Source organism: Sciurus vulgaris, assembly GCF_902686455.1.
Source record: "Sciurus vulgaris genome assembly, chromosome: 2".
NCBI lineage: Eukaryota > Metazoa > Chordata > Mammalia > Rodentia > Sciuridae > Sciurus > Sciurus vulgaris.
Window position 1 is genome coordinate 170000174 of NC_136462.1, and position 17585 is coordinate 170017758.

The 17585-nt window shown below is 36.7% G+C and overlaps 1 protein-coding gene and 1 long non-coding RNA gene across 4 annotated transcripts in view; one reads left to right on the plus strand and one right to left on the minus strand.

The window, feature by feature from the left end:
* Window positions 1-17585, plus strand: part of LOC306655128 — a 554397-nt gene that overhangs the window by 72539 nt on the left and 464273 nt on the right. The gene's annotated exons all lie outside the window — the stretch shown is intronic.
* The window catches only part of PLCB1 (phospholipase C beta 1), a 722251-nt gene that overhangs the window by 9763 nt on the left and 694903 nt on the right, over window positions 1-17585 (minus strand). Inside the window, exon 32 of one of the 3 annotated variants that reach the window (XM_079129397.1) lies at window positions 13185-13351. The exons of the other annotated variants lie outside the window; for them this stretch is intronic. Within the exon in view, the coding sequence (XP_078985523.1) occupies window positions 13185-13351 (167 nt within the window). The remainder of the gene's footprint in view (window positions 1-13184; window positions 13352-17585) is intronic. 3 annotated transcript variants of the gene reach the window in all.

The window sequence follows — 17585 nt, forward strand, 5'->3', positions numbered from 1 at the left end:
GTTTTTTAAAATTATTTATTTATTTTAATTAAAAATCATAAAATTACATAGGGCAATATTGTTTGATTCATTCTGTTATTTTTTTCCCTTCCGCCCACCCCTCCCACCCCTCTTTCCCTCTATACAGTCCTTCCTTCCTCCATTCTTACCACCCTCCTAATCCCTAACCCTAAACCTAACCCTAACCCTAACGCTAACCCCTCATACCCCCCTTATATGTCCTCATCTGCTTATCAGCTAGATCATTTGTCCTTTAGTTTTTTGAGATTGGCTTATCTCACTTAGCATGATATCCTCCAATTTCATCCATTTGCCTGCAAATGCCATAATTTTATCATTTTATCATTCTTCATGGCGGAGTAATATTCCATTGTATATATATGCCACAGATTCTTTATCCATTCATCAACTGAAGGGCATCTAGGTTGGTTCCACAATCTGGCTATAGTGAATTGAGCAGCTATGAACATTGATGTGGCTGTATCTCTGTAGTATGCTGATTTTAAGTCCTTTGGGTATAGGCCAAGGAGTGGGATAGCTGGGTCAAATGGTGGTTCCATGCCAAGCTTTCTGAGGAATCTCCATACTGCTTTCCAGAGTGGGGCCCTAATTTGCAACCCCACCAGCAATGTATGAGTGTACCTTTTTCCCCACATCCTCGCCAACACCTATTGTTGCTTATGTTCTTGATAATCGCCATTCTAATTGGGGTGAGAAGAAATCTTAGGGTAGTTTTGATTTGCATTTCTCTCATTACTAGAGATGTTGAACAATTTTTCATATATCTGTCGATTGCTTGTACTTCTTCTGTGAAGTGTCTGTTCATTTCCTTAGCTCATTTGTTGATTGGATTATTTGTATTCTTGCTGTAGAGTTTTTTGAGTTCTTTATAGATTCTGGAAATTAGCACTCTATCTGAAGTATGAGTGGCAAAGATATTCTCCCACTCTGTAGGCTCTCTCTTCACATTACTGAGAGTTTCCTTTGCTGAGAGAAAGCTTTTTAGTTTGAATCTATCCCAGTGGTTGATTCTAGCTTTTATTTCTTGTGCTATGGGAGTCCTGTTAAGGAAGTCTGATCCTAAGCCTACAAGTTGAAGGTTTGGACCTACATTTTCTTCTATAAGATGTAGGGTCTTTGGTCTCATTCCAAGGTCCTTGATCCATTTTGAGTTTAGTTTTGTGCAGGGTGAGAGATAGGGATTTACTTTCATTCTGTTGCACATGGTTTTCCAGTTTTCCCAGCACCATTTGTTGAAGAGGCTATCTTTTCTCCATTGCATATTTTTGGCCCCTTTGTCTAGTATGAGAAAATTGTATTTATTTGGGTTTCTGTCCATGTCTTCTATTCTGTACCATTGATCTACCTGTCTATTTTGGTACCAATACCATGCCGTTTTTGTTACTATTGCTTTGTAATAGAGTTGAAGATCTGGTATTGCAATATCCCCTGCTTCGCTCTTTCTACTGAGAATTGCTTTAGCTATTCTGGGTTTCTTATTCTTCCAGATGAATTTCATAATTGCTTGCTCTATTTCTGTAAGGTACATCATTGGGATTTAAATTAGAATTGCATTGAATCTGTATAGCACTTTTAGTAGTATGGCGATTTTGACAATATTAATTCTGCCTATCCATGAACAAGGGAGATCTTTCCATCTCTAAGTCTTTCTTTAATTTCTTTCTTTAGTGTTCTGTAGTACGCATTGTAGAGGTCTTTCACCTCTTTTGTGAGATTGATTCCCAAGTATTTTATTTTTTTCCATGCTATTGTGAATGGGGTAGTTTTCCTAATTTCTCTTTCTGAAGATTCATCACTTATGTATAAAAATGCATTGGATTTATGAGCATTGATCTTGTAACCTGCTACTTTACTGAATTCACTTATGAGTTCTAAGAGTTTTCTGGTGGAATTTCCAGGTTCCTCTAAATATATAATCATGTCATCAGCGAACAGGGATAGTTTGAGTTCCTATTTTCCAATTCGTATCCCTTTAATTTCTTTGGTTTGTCTAATTGCTCTGGCTAGAGTCTCAAGAACGATATTGATAGAAATGGTGAAAGAGGGCATCCCTGTCTTGTTCCAGTTTTTAGGGGGAATGCTTTCAGTTTTTCACCATTTAGAATGATATGGGCCATGGGCTTAGTGTAGATGGCCTTTACAATGTTAAGGAATGTTCCCACTACCCCAATTTTCTCTAGTGTTTTGAGCATGAAGGGATGCTGTATTTTATCAAATGCTTTTTCTGCATCTATTGAAATAATCATGTGATTCTTAACTTTTAGTCTGTTGATATGGTGAATGACATTTATTGATTTCCGGATGTTGAACCAACCTTGTATCTCTGGGATCAAACCCACTTGATCGTGGTGCACTATCTTTTTAATATATTTTTGTATGCAATTTGCTAAAATTTTGTTGAGAATTTTTGCATCGATATTCATTAAGGATATTGGTCTGAAATTTTATTTCCTTGATCTGTCTCTGTCTGGATTAGGTATCAGGGTGATATTGCTTCACAGAATGAGTTTGGGAGGGTTCCCTCCTCTTCTATTTTATGGAATACTTTGAGAAGTATTGGAATGAGCTCTTCTTTAAAGGTTTTGTAGAACTCGGCTGAGAACCCATCTGGTCCCGGACTTTTCTTTTTTGGTAGGCTTTTGATGACCTCTTCTATTTCATTGCTTGAAATTGATTTATTGAAGTTGTATATGTCCTTCTCGTTCAGTTTAGGTAATTCATATGTCTCTAGAAACTTGTTGAGGTCTTCGAGGTTTTCTGTTTTGTTGGAGTATAGATTTTCAAAATAGCTTCTAATTCTGTTTTGTATTTCTAATTATGTTGTGATATTTCCTTGTTCATTCCGAATTTTAGTAATTTGAGTTTTCTCCCTCTTTCTCTCTGTTAGTGTGGCTAAGGGTTTATCAATTTTGTTTATTTTTTCAAAGAACCAACTATTTATTTTGTTAATTTTTCCGATTGTTTCTTTTGTTTCAATGTCGATGATTTCAGCTCTGATTTTAACTATTTCCTGTCTTCTACTACTTTTGGTGTTGGTCTGCTCTTCTTTTTCTAGGGCTTTGAGCTGTAATGTTAAGTCGTTTATTTGTTGATTTCTACTTCTTTTGTTGAATGCGCCCCATGAAATACATCTTCCTCTAAGTACTGCTTTCATAGTGTCCCAGAGATTTTGATATGATGTGTCTTTGTTCTCGTTTACTTCTAAAAATTTTTTTATTTCTTTCCTGATGTCTTCTGTTATCCATTCATCATATAATAGTGTATTATTTAATCTCCAGGTATTGGAGACATTTCTGGTTTTTTTTCTGTCATTTATTTCTAATTTCAATCCATTATGATCTGATAGAGGACAAGGTAGTATCTCTATCTTCTTGTATTTGCTAACAAATAGCTTTGTGGCATAAGACATGGTCTGTTTTAGAGAAGGATCCATGTGCTGCTGAGAAGAAAGTGTATTCGTTCTTTGTTGGATGGTACATTCTATATAAGTCGGTTAAGTCTAAATCGTTGATTGTGTTATTGAGATCTATGGTTTCTTTATTCAATTTTTGTTTGGAAGATCTATCCAGTGGTGAGAGAGGTGTGTCAAAATCACCTAGTAGTGTTGTGTTGTGGTCTATTTGATTTCTGGAATTGAGAAGGATTTGCTTGACGTACATGGATGAGCCAATGTTCGGGGCATAGATATTTATGATTGTTATGTCTTGCTGATTTATGCTTCCCTTAAGCAGTACGTAATGTCCTTCTTTATCCCTTCTGACTAGTTTTGGCTTGAAGTCCACATTATCTGAAATGAGGATGGATACTCCAGCTTTTTTGCTGTGTCCGTGTGCATGGTATGTTTTTTCCCATCTTTCACCTTTAGTCTATGGGTATCTCTTTCTATGAGATGAGTCTCTTGCAGGCAGCAAATTGTTGGATTTTTCTTTTTAATCCATTCTGCCAGTCTATGTCTTTTGATTGATGAGTTCAGGCCATTAACATTCAGGGTTATTATTGTGATATGATTTGTATTCCCAGTCATTTGACTCATTTTTGTTTTTTGAAATGATTTGTTTTCCCCTTTATTTGGCTATTCCTTTAGGCTAGTTCCTCCCATTGCTGCTTTGCATCATTGTTTTTCATCTCTTTCTCATAGAATATTTTGCTGAGAATGTTCTGCAATGCTGGCTTTCTTTTTGTAAATTCCTTTAGCTTTTGTTTATCATCGAAGGATCTTATTTCGTCGTCAAATCTGAAAGTAAGTTTTGCTGGGTATAAGATTCTTGGTTGGCATCCATTTTCTTTCAGGGCTTGGTAAATGTTGTTCCAGGCCCTTCTAGCTTTTAGGGTCTGCATTAAAAAATCTGCTGATATTCTTATTGGTTTTCCCCTGAATGTAATTTGATTCTTTTCTTTTGCGGCCTTTAAAATTCTGTCTTTATTTTGTATGTTAGGTATTTTCATAATAATGTGCCTTGGTGTGGGTCTGTTGTAATTTTGCATATTTGGAGTCCTATAAGCCTCTTGTACTTGGTTTTCCATTTCATTCTTCAGATTTGGGAAATTTTCTGATATTATTTCATTGAATAGATTGTTCATTCCTTTGGTTAGTTTCTCTAAGCCTTCCTCAATCCCAATAATTCTTAAATTTGGCCTTTTCATGATATCCCATAATTCTTGTAGATTCTGTTCATGATTTCTTACCATCTTTTCTGTTTGGTCAACTTTGTTTTCAAGATTAAATATTTTGTCTTCAATATCTGAGGTTCTGTCTTCCAGGTGTTCTATCCTATTGGTTATGCTTTCTATGGAGTTTTTAACTTGGTTTATTGTTTCCTTCATTTCAAGGATTTCTGTTTGTTTTTTTTTCAATATCTCTAACTCTTTAATGAAATGATTTCTTGCTTCCTGTATTTGCTCCTTTAACTGTTGATTGGTACTATCATTTAATGCCTGCATTTGCTCTTTCATCTCCTCCTTCAATGCCTGCATTTGCTCTTTCATCTCCTCATTTGCTTCCCTGATTGTTTTAATTATGTACATTCTGACCTCCCTTTTTGACATTTCTTCTGCTGTGCTGTCACTGGGTTTTATTGATATAGTATCTAGGTTTGTTTTGACATTTTCTTCCCTTGTTTTCTCATATTGGTCAGATGTCCAAAGTCAGTGGGACTTTGTGATATTGCAGAATTCTTCTATTGGCTTATAGTGTCCCTATAGATTTCCAGTGTATCACCTTCCTGCCTTCAGTAGCCTGAAGTCTTGGAGTAACTTGATAATGCAGTGCTTCCAAGGAAAGCTGCCCCTAGCCCGCTACTGGTTCCAGGACTGGGAGCTGGCTCTGTTTGGAAAAACTCTCACTGGGTGGCCTGCTCCGAGAAGCTAGCCTGGAAAGGCGCTTCCCGCCCGAGGGGGCCGGGCTGCGGGCTATTTGGGGAAGTCCCTGGTTGCCCTGTCCTGGTCCCTAAGCAACCTGTGGGCAGGAACTCGCTGCCCTGTTTCAGGGACTTAAAGCTTGGTTCTGTGCAGAAAGGCTCTCACTGGGGGGCCTGCTCCGAGATGCTGGAGAATCTGGCCCTGGGGAAGCAGAGCTGCCTGGGGAAGATTCTGGCTGCCCTGCCTTACTCTAATAAGCCACCCAAAACCTGGTCTGCCACCCGGGCAGCGCTTCACCAAGTGGGGGAGACTCACCCCATGGTTCTATTTTAGTCCGAGTCTCTCAATGCCTCCCCTTTTTGAATCCTGGGTTCTGGAGTGACTGGAGATGCAGTCACCCTCTAGTCCGCCGTCTTCCCAGTTTTTGTTTATTTGTTTTCCTCCAAGTTTCCTTAGAATTAATTGAGATGGGACTTTGGGTCAATATGGCTGTGTTTCTATTCCAAAAGCAGGGAAATCTGAATAAAATGGAACAAACGTTATTTAAACTTATAGCTGAGTTTGAATATGAGAAAAGGAAATCCCTAAATCATGAAAATAACAAAGGAACTTAAAACCATGTGACTCCTTGGGTTGCAGAATAAATTCTTCATCCTGCTGAGCTATGGTTTTATTGTTCTAAAGGTATGTGAGAAAAGGCCTCAAAGGTCTGTGTTAAGAATACCAAACTGAAATTCCTGCCTAAATCTGGGTGCCTCCATCCTTGAAACAGAAGTTAGGAAAACTCTGTCCTTAAACATGGGGATGGGCAAGGAAGCTCATAATTCTTGGGGCCAATTGGATAAAAAATGTTTGCCAGGGGAGGTAGGGAGGGAGGGAGGGGAGAAGGGCTAGGGAGTGATATTAGCCAAATTATATTGTTATATTGCGTGCACGTATGAGTATGTAACAATAAACCCTATTATATGTACAACTATCATGCTCCAATTAAAAAATGTGAAGTTAAACAAAAAAAGAAAAAAAAAAAAAAGAGAAACATTTGCTAGGGGAATAGGAAGCTCAAACAAATACCAAGAGTTCAGTTTACAAGGTCACATGAGCCCCGTGAATTGAGTACCCAATGCCAGTAAGTTAAAGCAAAAACAATTCAAAAATTGACAAAATCCATAGGATCTCAGCAGAGGCACAGCATAGTCAAACAGTTTGGATTCCCTCACAACCCAAGGCAACCCTATAGATAAACAATTACCAGTGACCATGACTCAAGTTCAAAATGACAAACCACTCATGTAAAAGGCAGCTTTTTTTCAGTCTTGTACTTCCAGGTTGCCATTGACAACTGAAATCTAAAGAAAGGGAGTAAAGTGGTAATCAGTGTATTTCTAGGTCAAAGTTGGAAATACTACAGACCTAAAAGAAATAACTTGGATAGTTCATGCCAGTGTGGAAGAATGCAGTGAAGTCACAGTGGGTATAAATTCCTGCTACTTTTTTTTAGGTGTTGGAGAATGGTGCATGCTTATACTCTAGGAAGATTTTCTCAAATAACTATATTTGCCTGAAAATTAGGCAAAAATTAATTTTCACCTTGTGAATAAATATCAGCTCACAATAGGGTCCATTGCAAAGGGCTAAGAAAGCAACCATAAATTAACCTGTTGTCACAGAGATACACAAAGTGGATAATTCATTTTGGGATAGGTAAGACTCTTCCTTTACATTTGCATAGAACACTTGAATTTTACCAAGTACAACCTTAGGCAGTTTATTTAATCTCTTATAATTCCAATCTTCTCATATATAAAAGGGTGATTACTGTGCGAATTATCCCAGGCCATTGTTACAAAGTTTAAATAAGATCATGCATCATTTTTACCTATTATGATTGCTTATTAATCAATATTGTGTAATCATACTTCTAAAAAGAAAGACGGAAAACTGAATTTACATCTAAACACATCTGAAACCCTGTCTAATAAGTGGCCCATGTCCTTTCTAGTTATATCATTTGAGTCATTATTTGGTCAATGTGATATGATGATGGTGCTTGTGAGACCTCTCATTTTGAACTATGTTCTGGTTTGTTGTTGATATTGATGCATTTACCAATAAATAATATTTTATTCATTGGTGTAAGACCTGTATTTGGTCCTGTAGGGACAAGAAACATATTTGCGGAAAATAGGATACTGAGCTGAATGAATGTTGCAGACCAAGATAGGCTACAGACATTGAAAATGAAGCCTGGATTGTAACCTTAGGGTGATATGGGAAATACTTTATGGAGAAGATTGGATTTAAAAAGTTGGGCCTTGAAGGATCTGCCTGTACCCTTGGTATTATCTTTTCCTGGGGCAGAAGCTCTCAACCTTTTCCTTTTTATATGGGACATATAATCAATGACATTCACTGGGGAGACAGTACTCTAGTTAAAACTTCCCTTTTCCTTGCTCAGTCGAAAGGAGTGTGGTTTAAGTAGGTAAGAGTGATTTGAGACTGTGAAACTTAATCTTTGAGTCTGCTCTAATATATAAAAATTAAATCACTACTATATTTCTTTCATTTGTAATTAGCCATAGATCATAGTGGAGATACCTGTACTTTGTGGTTGAGAAGACTTCTGTGAAGGATGGCTGTGTGTTCAGTAACAGGATGTGCAAGCATTAGATTAGCTTTTCTCAAAAGTCACTGCACATTCAAAGCACTCAGAGGTTTTGTCAAAATGCAGATTCTGGGGAGAGGCATGGAATTCTGCATTTCTAACAAGCACCTAGGAGACACAGATGTCACTGGTCTCAGGACCATACTTTAATACTAACACTCCAGACAAAGATCTTCCCAGCAGTTTTCTCCTTTTGTGAATCCTCTTCCTTCCTCACCATTATTTCAGGATACAGGTGTATATTAAATGATTCTTTTCTGTAAATGTTATCACTCTAGACCTCTAGTAATATTCAGGTTGAGATTCAAAAAGTACATGGAAGTCTGCTGGGTAAAGAGCAGAATGAGGGTTGCTAAGTGTGCAGGAAAGGAAAGATGGAGGAGCCCAGGAAAAGGTAGACAAAATGCTAAATAGATCCAAATACTGAATTAATAAAAGCAGAAAGATAGAAGTTAGAGATCATATGATTTACCAAGTGCAGCTGCTAACATGCATTTGCATTTTAAATTTTAAGTCAAAAGCCAAATGCATTCTGACATAACTCTAAAGTGTAAACTCCTCTGTACATCATATTCTCTGTGAAACTGTCATAGAGGAAATTTGTTTATAAAATCAAGGAAAACACAGATTTCTGTGACTTTTCCCCTAGCTCCATCACCATTCCTTCCTTTCTGTCCCTTGGGTCTAAGGATGCTAAAGAGACTTATTTTATAATCTTGAGTGAGTAAACAGCAAATTATTCAACAAATCCCATCATTTGTGAAGTGAGGTAATGGAAGACTACTACTCAAGTGTTTTAAGGAGAATCAACGTCTGAACCCCAAACTCTTGCCTCCTAATCCAGGATTTTATCTCCACCATTCCAAGCTGACTCCTCACTATAAAAAATGTTAAACTTTCCTAATAGTCCATACCTTATACTTCTGAAATCTCGAAATATATTTCAAAATTTCTTTTGTGATTATCTCACAGGCATTTAGAAATTATTGCCGAAAACTTGGAAAGGAATGTTAGAAATTATATAGTCTAATCTTCCAGGACTCTGAAGTCCTGGAAAGTGCTTTTTGCAATTAAATAGCCAAACTCTTTCCTTTTACTTAGTATGAAGCTGTGGCCCACAGAAGTTAGTGGTTTTCTAAGGATATGGCTCACTAGTAGCAACACTAGAATCTAGTCAATGTTCTTCTTTGTAGATGAACTAGATTAATGGCTCAAATATTTTACCTTTCTCTAGATCCATAGCTTTTACCTATGACTCTGAGTTCCTTTTCCCAGGATGCAGAGTCTGTTTCTCTATTCTTTGAATATGAAATAGTCATATGACTTTACTTTAGCCAATGGGATGTTAACAGACAAACCCATGTTTAGCACTCTATTTCCTCTGCAGGTCATGGAAATATGCTGGGAATAGTGTAGTAAAAGATAGGCCACATGGAACATGGTTGAGTCACCCCAATCATCTCAGCCACATATCCAAAAATCATCCTAGATGGTTTAGCATCTAGCTGATGCCCAGAAATGTAGAAAACTATAGACAAGATCCACAGAGACACCTATGTGACCTATAAGGAATCATGGATATATGAACAAGTCCAGCTAAGGCCAGCTGCACTCAGTCAAGAGTAGCTGGATCCCACATACTCACAAACTTGCATGCTAGGGAAGTTTTGTGTCTTTTGTGCAGCACTATTACAGCATGTCCCCATGACTCCCATAATATCCCTCAAAAGTGTGCATTAAATTCTGTAGACTGGACATAGAATTTATTGTTGATCATGTTCCAGGAGCAAGACATTTGTTTCTTTATATATATACCCTGGCCATTCAGCATCTAAAAACAACTTACACCATAATTTAAGGCAATAATTATGCTACTCAGCAAGATAGTTCATGTCAGCTACTGTGTGGTTCTAGTACTTGATATTTTTGTGTCAGTGCCAGAGTAGTTTCCCTTTATAGAGCTCTTAGAGCTTTCTATTTTTATTTAGATGGTTTCAGTGGGAAGACTCAGCTGGGGTCTATGATAGCTGGGAATAAAAAGATTCTGACTAAGAAGAAAATTTTTGATTTCTCTAAAATCATTAACAATCCAGGTAGTAGTTAGGAGATACTTTGTCAAAAAGAAAATTACTGTTTTACTTAAGTGCCTAAAGATTCCTTAACTATTTGAAGACTTGGGTTTTGGTCTAAGGATGCTAAAGAGACTTATTTTATAATCTTGAGTGAGTAAACAGGCAGCAAATTATTCAACAAATCTCATCATTTGTGAAGTGAGGTAATGGAAGACTACCACTCAAGTGTCTTAAGGAGAATCAACGTCTGAACCCCAAACTCTTGTCTCCTAATCCAGGATTTTATCTCCACCATTCCAAGTTGACTCCTCACTTTGTAAACGCAGGATGTATGAGGATCTCAGTAACTTGATATTATGTGTGTTGAGGAAAGAATAACAAATAATTCCAATCTATTTTCCTTGCATGTCTATGACTTCAAAGTTGCTTTCACAAAATATTCGAAAAGTGAAAAGCAATTTTTCTTTTTCTTTTATTTCTTTTGGTACAAGGGCTCAAATTCAGGGATGCTAAACTATATCCCCAGTCTTTTTCATGTTTTTAATTTTGATACAGGGTATCACTAAGTTGCTTAGAGCCTTGCTAAGTTATTGAGGCTGGCCTCAAGCTTGCAATTCTCCTGCCTCAGCCTCCCTGGTTGCTGGGTTGACAAGTATATGCCACCGTGCCCAACTAAGAGAAGTGTCTCTTACTAAAAAGTGATGTTGAGAAGTGAAAAAGGTTTGGCCTAGATTTTCAAGGGATCTTTAGAGAGAGTCTGTCTATGTTTCAAAAACCTGCCTTTATCTTACCAGGAGTGAGGCAAAGACTTTCTTCATTTGTTGAAGGGCCAGTTGTGTTTCCTGTTCTGGGAACTCTGTTTCACTTTTCTACCAGGTGGTTTACCTTTTTAGCATTATCTAGAGGTTCTTTCTGTTGTTGTCTTTTTGTTTGTTTGTTTGTTTGTTTGCCAGGGGTGGGGGATAGTGGTACGGAATCCTTTGCTCATAATGTGAGATGTAAATATTTTTTCCCAGTTTGTCTTTTAGCTTTGCTTGCGGTGTTTTAGTTTTTTCAAATTTTTTATTTGTAAAATAAAACTACATCAATTGTATGGAATAATAAAAAAAAAGTGATGTTGAGGAGAGATTCTATGGTACAAAGTCTATTGTTATCCTGTTCTTTTAATAATAAAGTATGATTTTGTGGAAAAAAATACTCTCAATCAGTTGCAATTAGCCCATTCTATTTCTAAACCTTCACTGGGATTTTCTATTTGTGTTTGTCTTGCTGGGAAGCTACTGGTTTTCCACTTCCCCCATGTAATTCTTCAGTTCAGGGCATGTTTATTTGGTCAGCTGGTTGTTTTTCTGTTTGCCATTAAGTGTAGTCTAATTTAATTAGACTATTTCTGTAAAGAGTCAAATACTATAAGAAAAAACAAGCAAATGGAAAAATGGAATAAGGAAAGTCACAGTTTAAAAAAAAAGAGGAAAATTACTTAGTCTATAAGCAATCTAGTACACATTACTAGTAAATATGAAAACAGAACCATAAAAATAAAGGTGGTAATATAATGACAGTAATAATTACAGACAGGTACTATTCTTAGTACTTTCCATGCATTTGACAACTTAATACATGTACATTACTTCAGAATCTCTGAACACAAATTTCTATGGAGCTCAAGAAACAATAGGAATCTGTGAATTAGATTTAGTGAGGTGAAAGAGAAGTAGCAGGATCTGTGGTCAACTAATCGCATTTCTTATTTAAAGCACTCAAGTTCAGAAATTTTAGCATATACTAAGAGTCAAAGAAAAGGCTCTACTGAGTCTGCAAGTCACTAGTTTGTGGCTTCTTAATTACACAAACTATTAGGAGGAAGGGTATGACAACAAAGGGTGATTTATGCCCGCTAGAGAGAAACTAAGACAGACAACACCAGACAAATCCCATTCTCTTCACCACATAAACCCTAAAACAATCAATAAGAAGCCTCAAGTAAATTGAAATAAAAGACAGTTCAAAGGCTAATTATTTTTAGATGCAGCATGTATTTCTTTTCAATCAAGTGGGATGCTACCAACAGGGAAGAATTGAACTTACATTATAAATTCTTATACTGAGTCACAGTAGAAGCAAATGTCAATAGCACAGATGGTGCATGCAACCAACTCAGAGAACTTGGAGTTCCAAACAGCCTCCACGGGAAGTCTTGGGTCTCCAAAGGTTTTTGCACATGGAGGTCCCACCCTCAGTGCAGATCAGAGTCTTCTGTGCACAACTTGATGTTAATTTCTTTTAAGACCTAGCAATTTGAGCCCTAGCTACAACCACTCTCTCTTGACTCAAAGCCTGTGCATTGTATTAAAAAAAAAAAAAGAAACTTGGCTTTGTCATATGTCCTAGAATGAACTCCACTCAGTCCCGGAGAACACCCTGCTCCTGATCACCTAAAATTAGTTTTGGTTTTACTTTTTCCTCTTATAAATGTATATTTCAAGAGTGGTAAGCTGTCCTATGGTTTTATCAGGATAATTGATTTTGATGCTTAGGGAGTATGTTCCAATTATGTAACCACTCCTTCTAAACATGATGTTTATGGCTCCTACTTAAATTACTGTGGTTTTAAGTTGGCCATTTACAACTCTATATGAAGGGAAGTTAGACATTCCTGGTCTCACAGGTGTTTTGAGAAGCCTGATTGTCAGGAGGCCTGAATTTTCCATCCAATATGAAGTTGAAAACTGATGGGATTTCTCAGCAAACTGAAAGAGTCAGGTAGGAAGATATATGAGTGACAGAGGTTGAGTGGGAACTGTTGTAAAAGCAAAAGATGTGACTTGGTTACAAATAGCAGTCCCCCAAACTTGCCAGCTACTATAGGTGCATGGCAGTGTATGCCCAAGGGTCACATCTGATTTTTTCAAAAGAAGTCGAAAATCTGGATTTCATGTTAAATCTTCTGATTTGTCAGTATTGGCATCTAGATTAAAAATTTATACAACATCATAAAGGTCAATGTGCTACTTATGGAGTATCTGAATAATATGTTCATGCCTTTTTCTTTGGACTTTAACGATACTTACCATCGAGTCCCCTGAGGCCTCTCCATGCAGGGACAGGCCTCTATTTTCTTCTTTATTGCATAAGTGGAGACAAAACCACTTGTGATGTCCTGAGTCTTTGTCAAGGTAACTGTCTGTGGGAGGAGGTGTATACTTTCCTTGTCCCTAGATAAGCCTTTGATCCTATTCTAAAAAAAAAACAAAAAAAACAAAAAAACAAAAAAAACAGCACTTGGCTGAATAATTTGAGACATCTCCCTCTTTTCCCAATCCCTCATTTATCAGATGAGGATGTTGATGTAACTGTGCTAAACTCACCAGGTTTGGAATGGGAAATCTGATAAAACAAGTTGTTTTGTCAGAAATACTCTTTTCTAAAGTTTTCTAGCACAGATCCTTCTGTTGATGGATCCATTTCTTTAAGAGGTCTATAGAGGTTATTTGGAATATAAATAGGTATAATATAATATAAACTTTGTTGACTTTTCCTTAGGGTCTTATATGAAAAAGGGCATCAATTTAGAGTAATTCTACATTTAGAAGATTCAAATTCCATTATCTTATTCCACATTACAAAAAATAGCTAATTATCTTCAAAATAAACAGTCAACATTCCATGGTGTCTACTTCACCTGGCTAGCAGGTTCCTAGCCAGGGACAGTGTTTATAAGCTCTTCCCACTGTGTTTATATCCAGTGGTGGCTGACTGGTTCATGCCAATGAAATATTAGAATAGGGTGTTTTAAGAGCACATGGGAGACTCTGTACTGTCTCAATATCTTTTCCAGCAAGATCCTAGGGAATGATTGTACCACATTATGAAATAAAACTGGTTTCTCTGAATCATCATGTAGAAATAAGCTGTCCACCAACCAGGAACATCCATGTTGGATTGTTATATGAGAAGAAAAATTTTCCTATATGAAGCCACTGACATTGTGATGTGCTATTCATCATAGAAATTAGTGGGATGCTAACTAATACATTCTCATATATATAATTTATGTTGGATGATTTATATTGAGGTTAGGGGAATAATGAATCTCATCTAGATATTATGAGTATTTCTCTGATTCATGATTATTAACCAAATTTTTATACCATAATGATGACCTCTTAAAGTTGCTGGAAGACTTTTGGTATTCTAAACCTAAAACAGAATTAGAGAATAATCCTAACTATAAATCTTGAGTACTTACAGCTCCTTTTTGGCTGTAAGACAGAAAGAGCTAGTGTTATGAAACCCAGGGGCATTATTACTTTACATCAATCTCTATCTCTTTGTTCTTCTACAAGAAAATTATGGGAATGAAATAAAACTTCTTTTTCTTCCATTGTTATCATGGATTAAATATACAATCCTACAGTGTATGACTATATGAAATTACTTTTGTAAGAACGGAATGGGTGGTTTCAATTCAGTACTATTGTAAATCAGTTTTAAAGCATTATTTCTTTTTCTTCTGCTTGGGTGACAAGGCAAAGCTAGGAAGATAAATCCTACTTCTTGCTTCTACCTTCTTATCAGATATTGGCATGTATAATCCTGGGGCAGCTTCAAAAACTTAGGGGATTAAAGGCCTTTCTAATGAATCATAGGCATCCTTATTAATGCCGGGGTAAATGGTTTAAGGAAAATTTCATCTTATCATACTGTGACATGAAAATCTACTAGGGTCTATGAACTCTGTCAAGTTCTCAGTTGATTGTGTCAACTGGAAAGTCATACTAACCTCAAATCATAGAATATAGCCTAATTCTCAGAATATTGAATGGGATGACAAATGCTACTGAATCATAATTCATCCTCCACTTGTATTTATTTACTTTTTCTTTGCTTTTACCCCTTCACACACTCACTGTTTTATTCATTTGTTCATCCAAAATTTATTAGGTGTGCTTCCATGAATCTGGCATTGTGATACATGGTAGGTATGAACAGATGAATGAGACACAGTCCTTGTTTTAAAGAGTGCACAGACTGGTGGGAGGACATAAATGGTAAAGCAGTAATGGGATGTGTTGACATAAGTACCATGATGAAATTATGCCAATGTACAACGGTAGCACAAAAGAGGGAACCATCACTTCTCCTTAGTATCACAGGATGGAATTAACCCAAGACCAGAAGTGCTGGACATCAATAAATGACAGACCTTTTGTACATCTGTCTACATGACAGACACTTAACTGCATAAAATACCTATCATATCGCTTCCTTCTTTGTGTAGCATATTCAATTACATTATAAAATATCTATGGGAGAAATAGTAAGAATTCTTAATTTTTTAAACAAATTGCATATTTTGTCTAATTGTATGCCTAGGAGAATAAGGCTCCCTAGAAGTTGAAAATATTCCACGTTCTAGCAGCAATTAATAACCAATCAACAATTTAAAGTCATTCTATGCATAGCTTTCCATAGTGCTATATAAACTATCACTCAAAGAAACCTACCAAGCTAATACTAATGTATGAGTCCTTACTGTGAATCACCATCTTTCAACATGTTAATAAAAAATGATAACAATGATAGATTTTTCAACTGTGGCTAGAAGAGTCTAACATGGAATCATCTGATTTCTTCAGAGGTGGAAAAGCTGGTGTTGCTAAACTCTTTCAGGAAGAAGTGGATTGAAAAATGCATGTCTTAACATTTTAGGCAAATAATCTGTTAAGGCCTCTGTAACTATTACTTCTTTTGGTAATACAGCAATGGAAAAAACACAGAAACCATCAGGGTAGGGCAAACCCAGTGTGTGATGTTTTACAGAGCAGAGATGCTCACCTTGTGATTCCCAGAACAGGAACTTCAGCATCACCTGTCTTAGTAGATGCAACTTCTTCCCAGGCCCACCCTAAACTTTACTAAACCAGAAGTTCAAAGGGTGGGGACTCAGTTATTTGTGTCTTATTAAACCCAATGGACAAATGGAAAACTTTAGCTTTAGTATCCTCTGGCGTTCATATAGTAATGTTGATAATTTGAATTAATCATGTTTTACATTTAGCTTTCAAATAATTTTCTCCTTTGTGTTTCATTTTAAGTAAAAACAATCTTTTGCTAAGTTTCCTGAGATACTGATACTCATACACCTGCAACCATCATCATCCATTTGAACATAGACTGTTTATCATATCTTCTGATACATTCTGGAAACTGAGGTTTTAAATTCACACTATGTGCATAGCTCCATTAGTCATCCTCTAAGACAAGGTCTACACGGAGTTTTTCTTAGGTATTTTCCCCACCTTTCCTGATTCATTCAGCAAGTATTTATTGAGCACCTCTTCTGTGCCACACACTGAGCGAGAGCTTCAAACAGGAAGGAATTTTAGAACTTTGGTCTACACCTATTTAACTCCTTCCTTTACTTTATCTCAAGCATCAGCTTCTCAGAGAAGCATCCCTGATCCCCTAATCTAGGTCAGTCATATTTGTTGCATAGAACTTCAGTCTTTATGAACTTCAGCTGTGAATAAACTCATGTGTTGATATAAAAAAATTCTCTAGTTAATTTGGATGATCCCAGAGTTTGAGAGCTACTGATTTATGGCTCGACAAACACTTGCAGGTGATTCTCATTTACATGAATTGAGACTCATTCACATATTTAATGATTAAGTCTTCTCCCCGCCCCCAAAAAAGCAGTATTCAATTTGGAAATTATTTGCTCTACCCAAACATACTTGGTTATTAAGAGATATAAGGTATTGGGTTTACCACTCCTGTAATTTGTATGATTGAGCTGGTAACATAATCTTGAGGGTTTTTTCACTCAATTCTGAAGCTCACTATAGCTTTGAGTCTCAACACTCAGTTTATAACCCTTTGGCCTAACCACTGTAATGCAGGTTGTCATCATTCCAATGATCGGCTTTCTTTGGTGGAGCACATAACTGGCTAAAAGTGGCACCCAGCAGTTGGTGTATATATACCACAGCCACCTTGCCCTTTGTGAGGAATTTTCTAAGGTTCATATTCTACATCGTCTCCAAGAGTTCCCTAGAGGGACTGATCACCCATCACCCATAGCTGTAATTTGCTCATCAAGAACTACTCCTTCCACTGATTACTTTCCCTTTCTTGTACCTCTCTGTTCCCCTACTGGTTTCCTGGGATCTCTGCTCAGAAATGTGAAATGAACTCCAATCATCTATTCCTGGGGAAACCCAAATGAAGATATTAAGTATTTAGCTTGCATTTTATTGACTGGCACCTCTTGAGGAAAAATGGAAGGATTTCCTTATCATTTTTGGATTGGTGTGCCGTGGCCCCTGATTTATGTTGATATTATTTGACTTTCTTATGAACTACATGAAAGGAGAACTTTTCATGAATTGTCCAGTGACTATATTTATTTTGAAAAAATGATTTTTGCATTTACACAGATCTAACTTGTCTTGAAGAAATAAAATTCA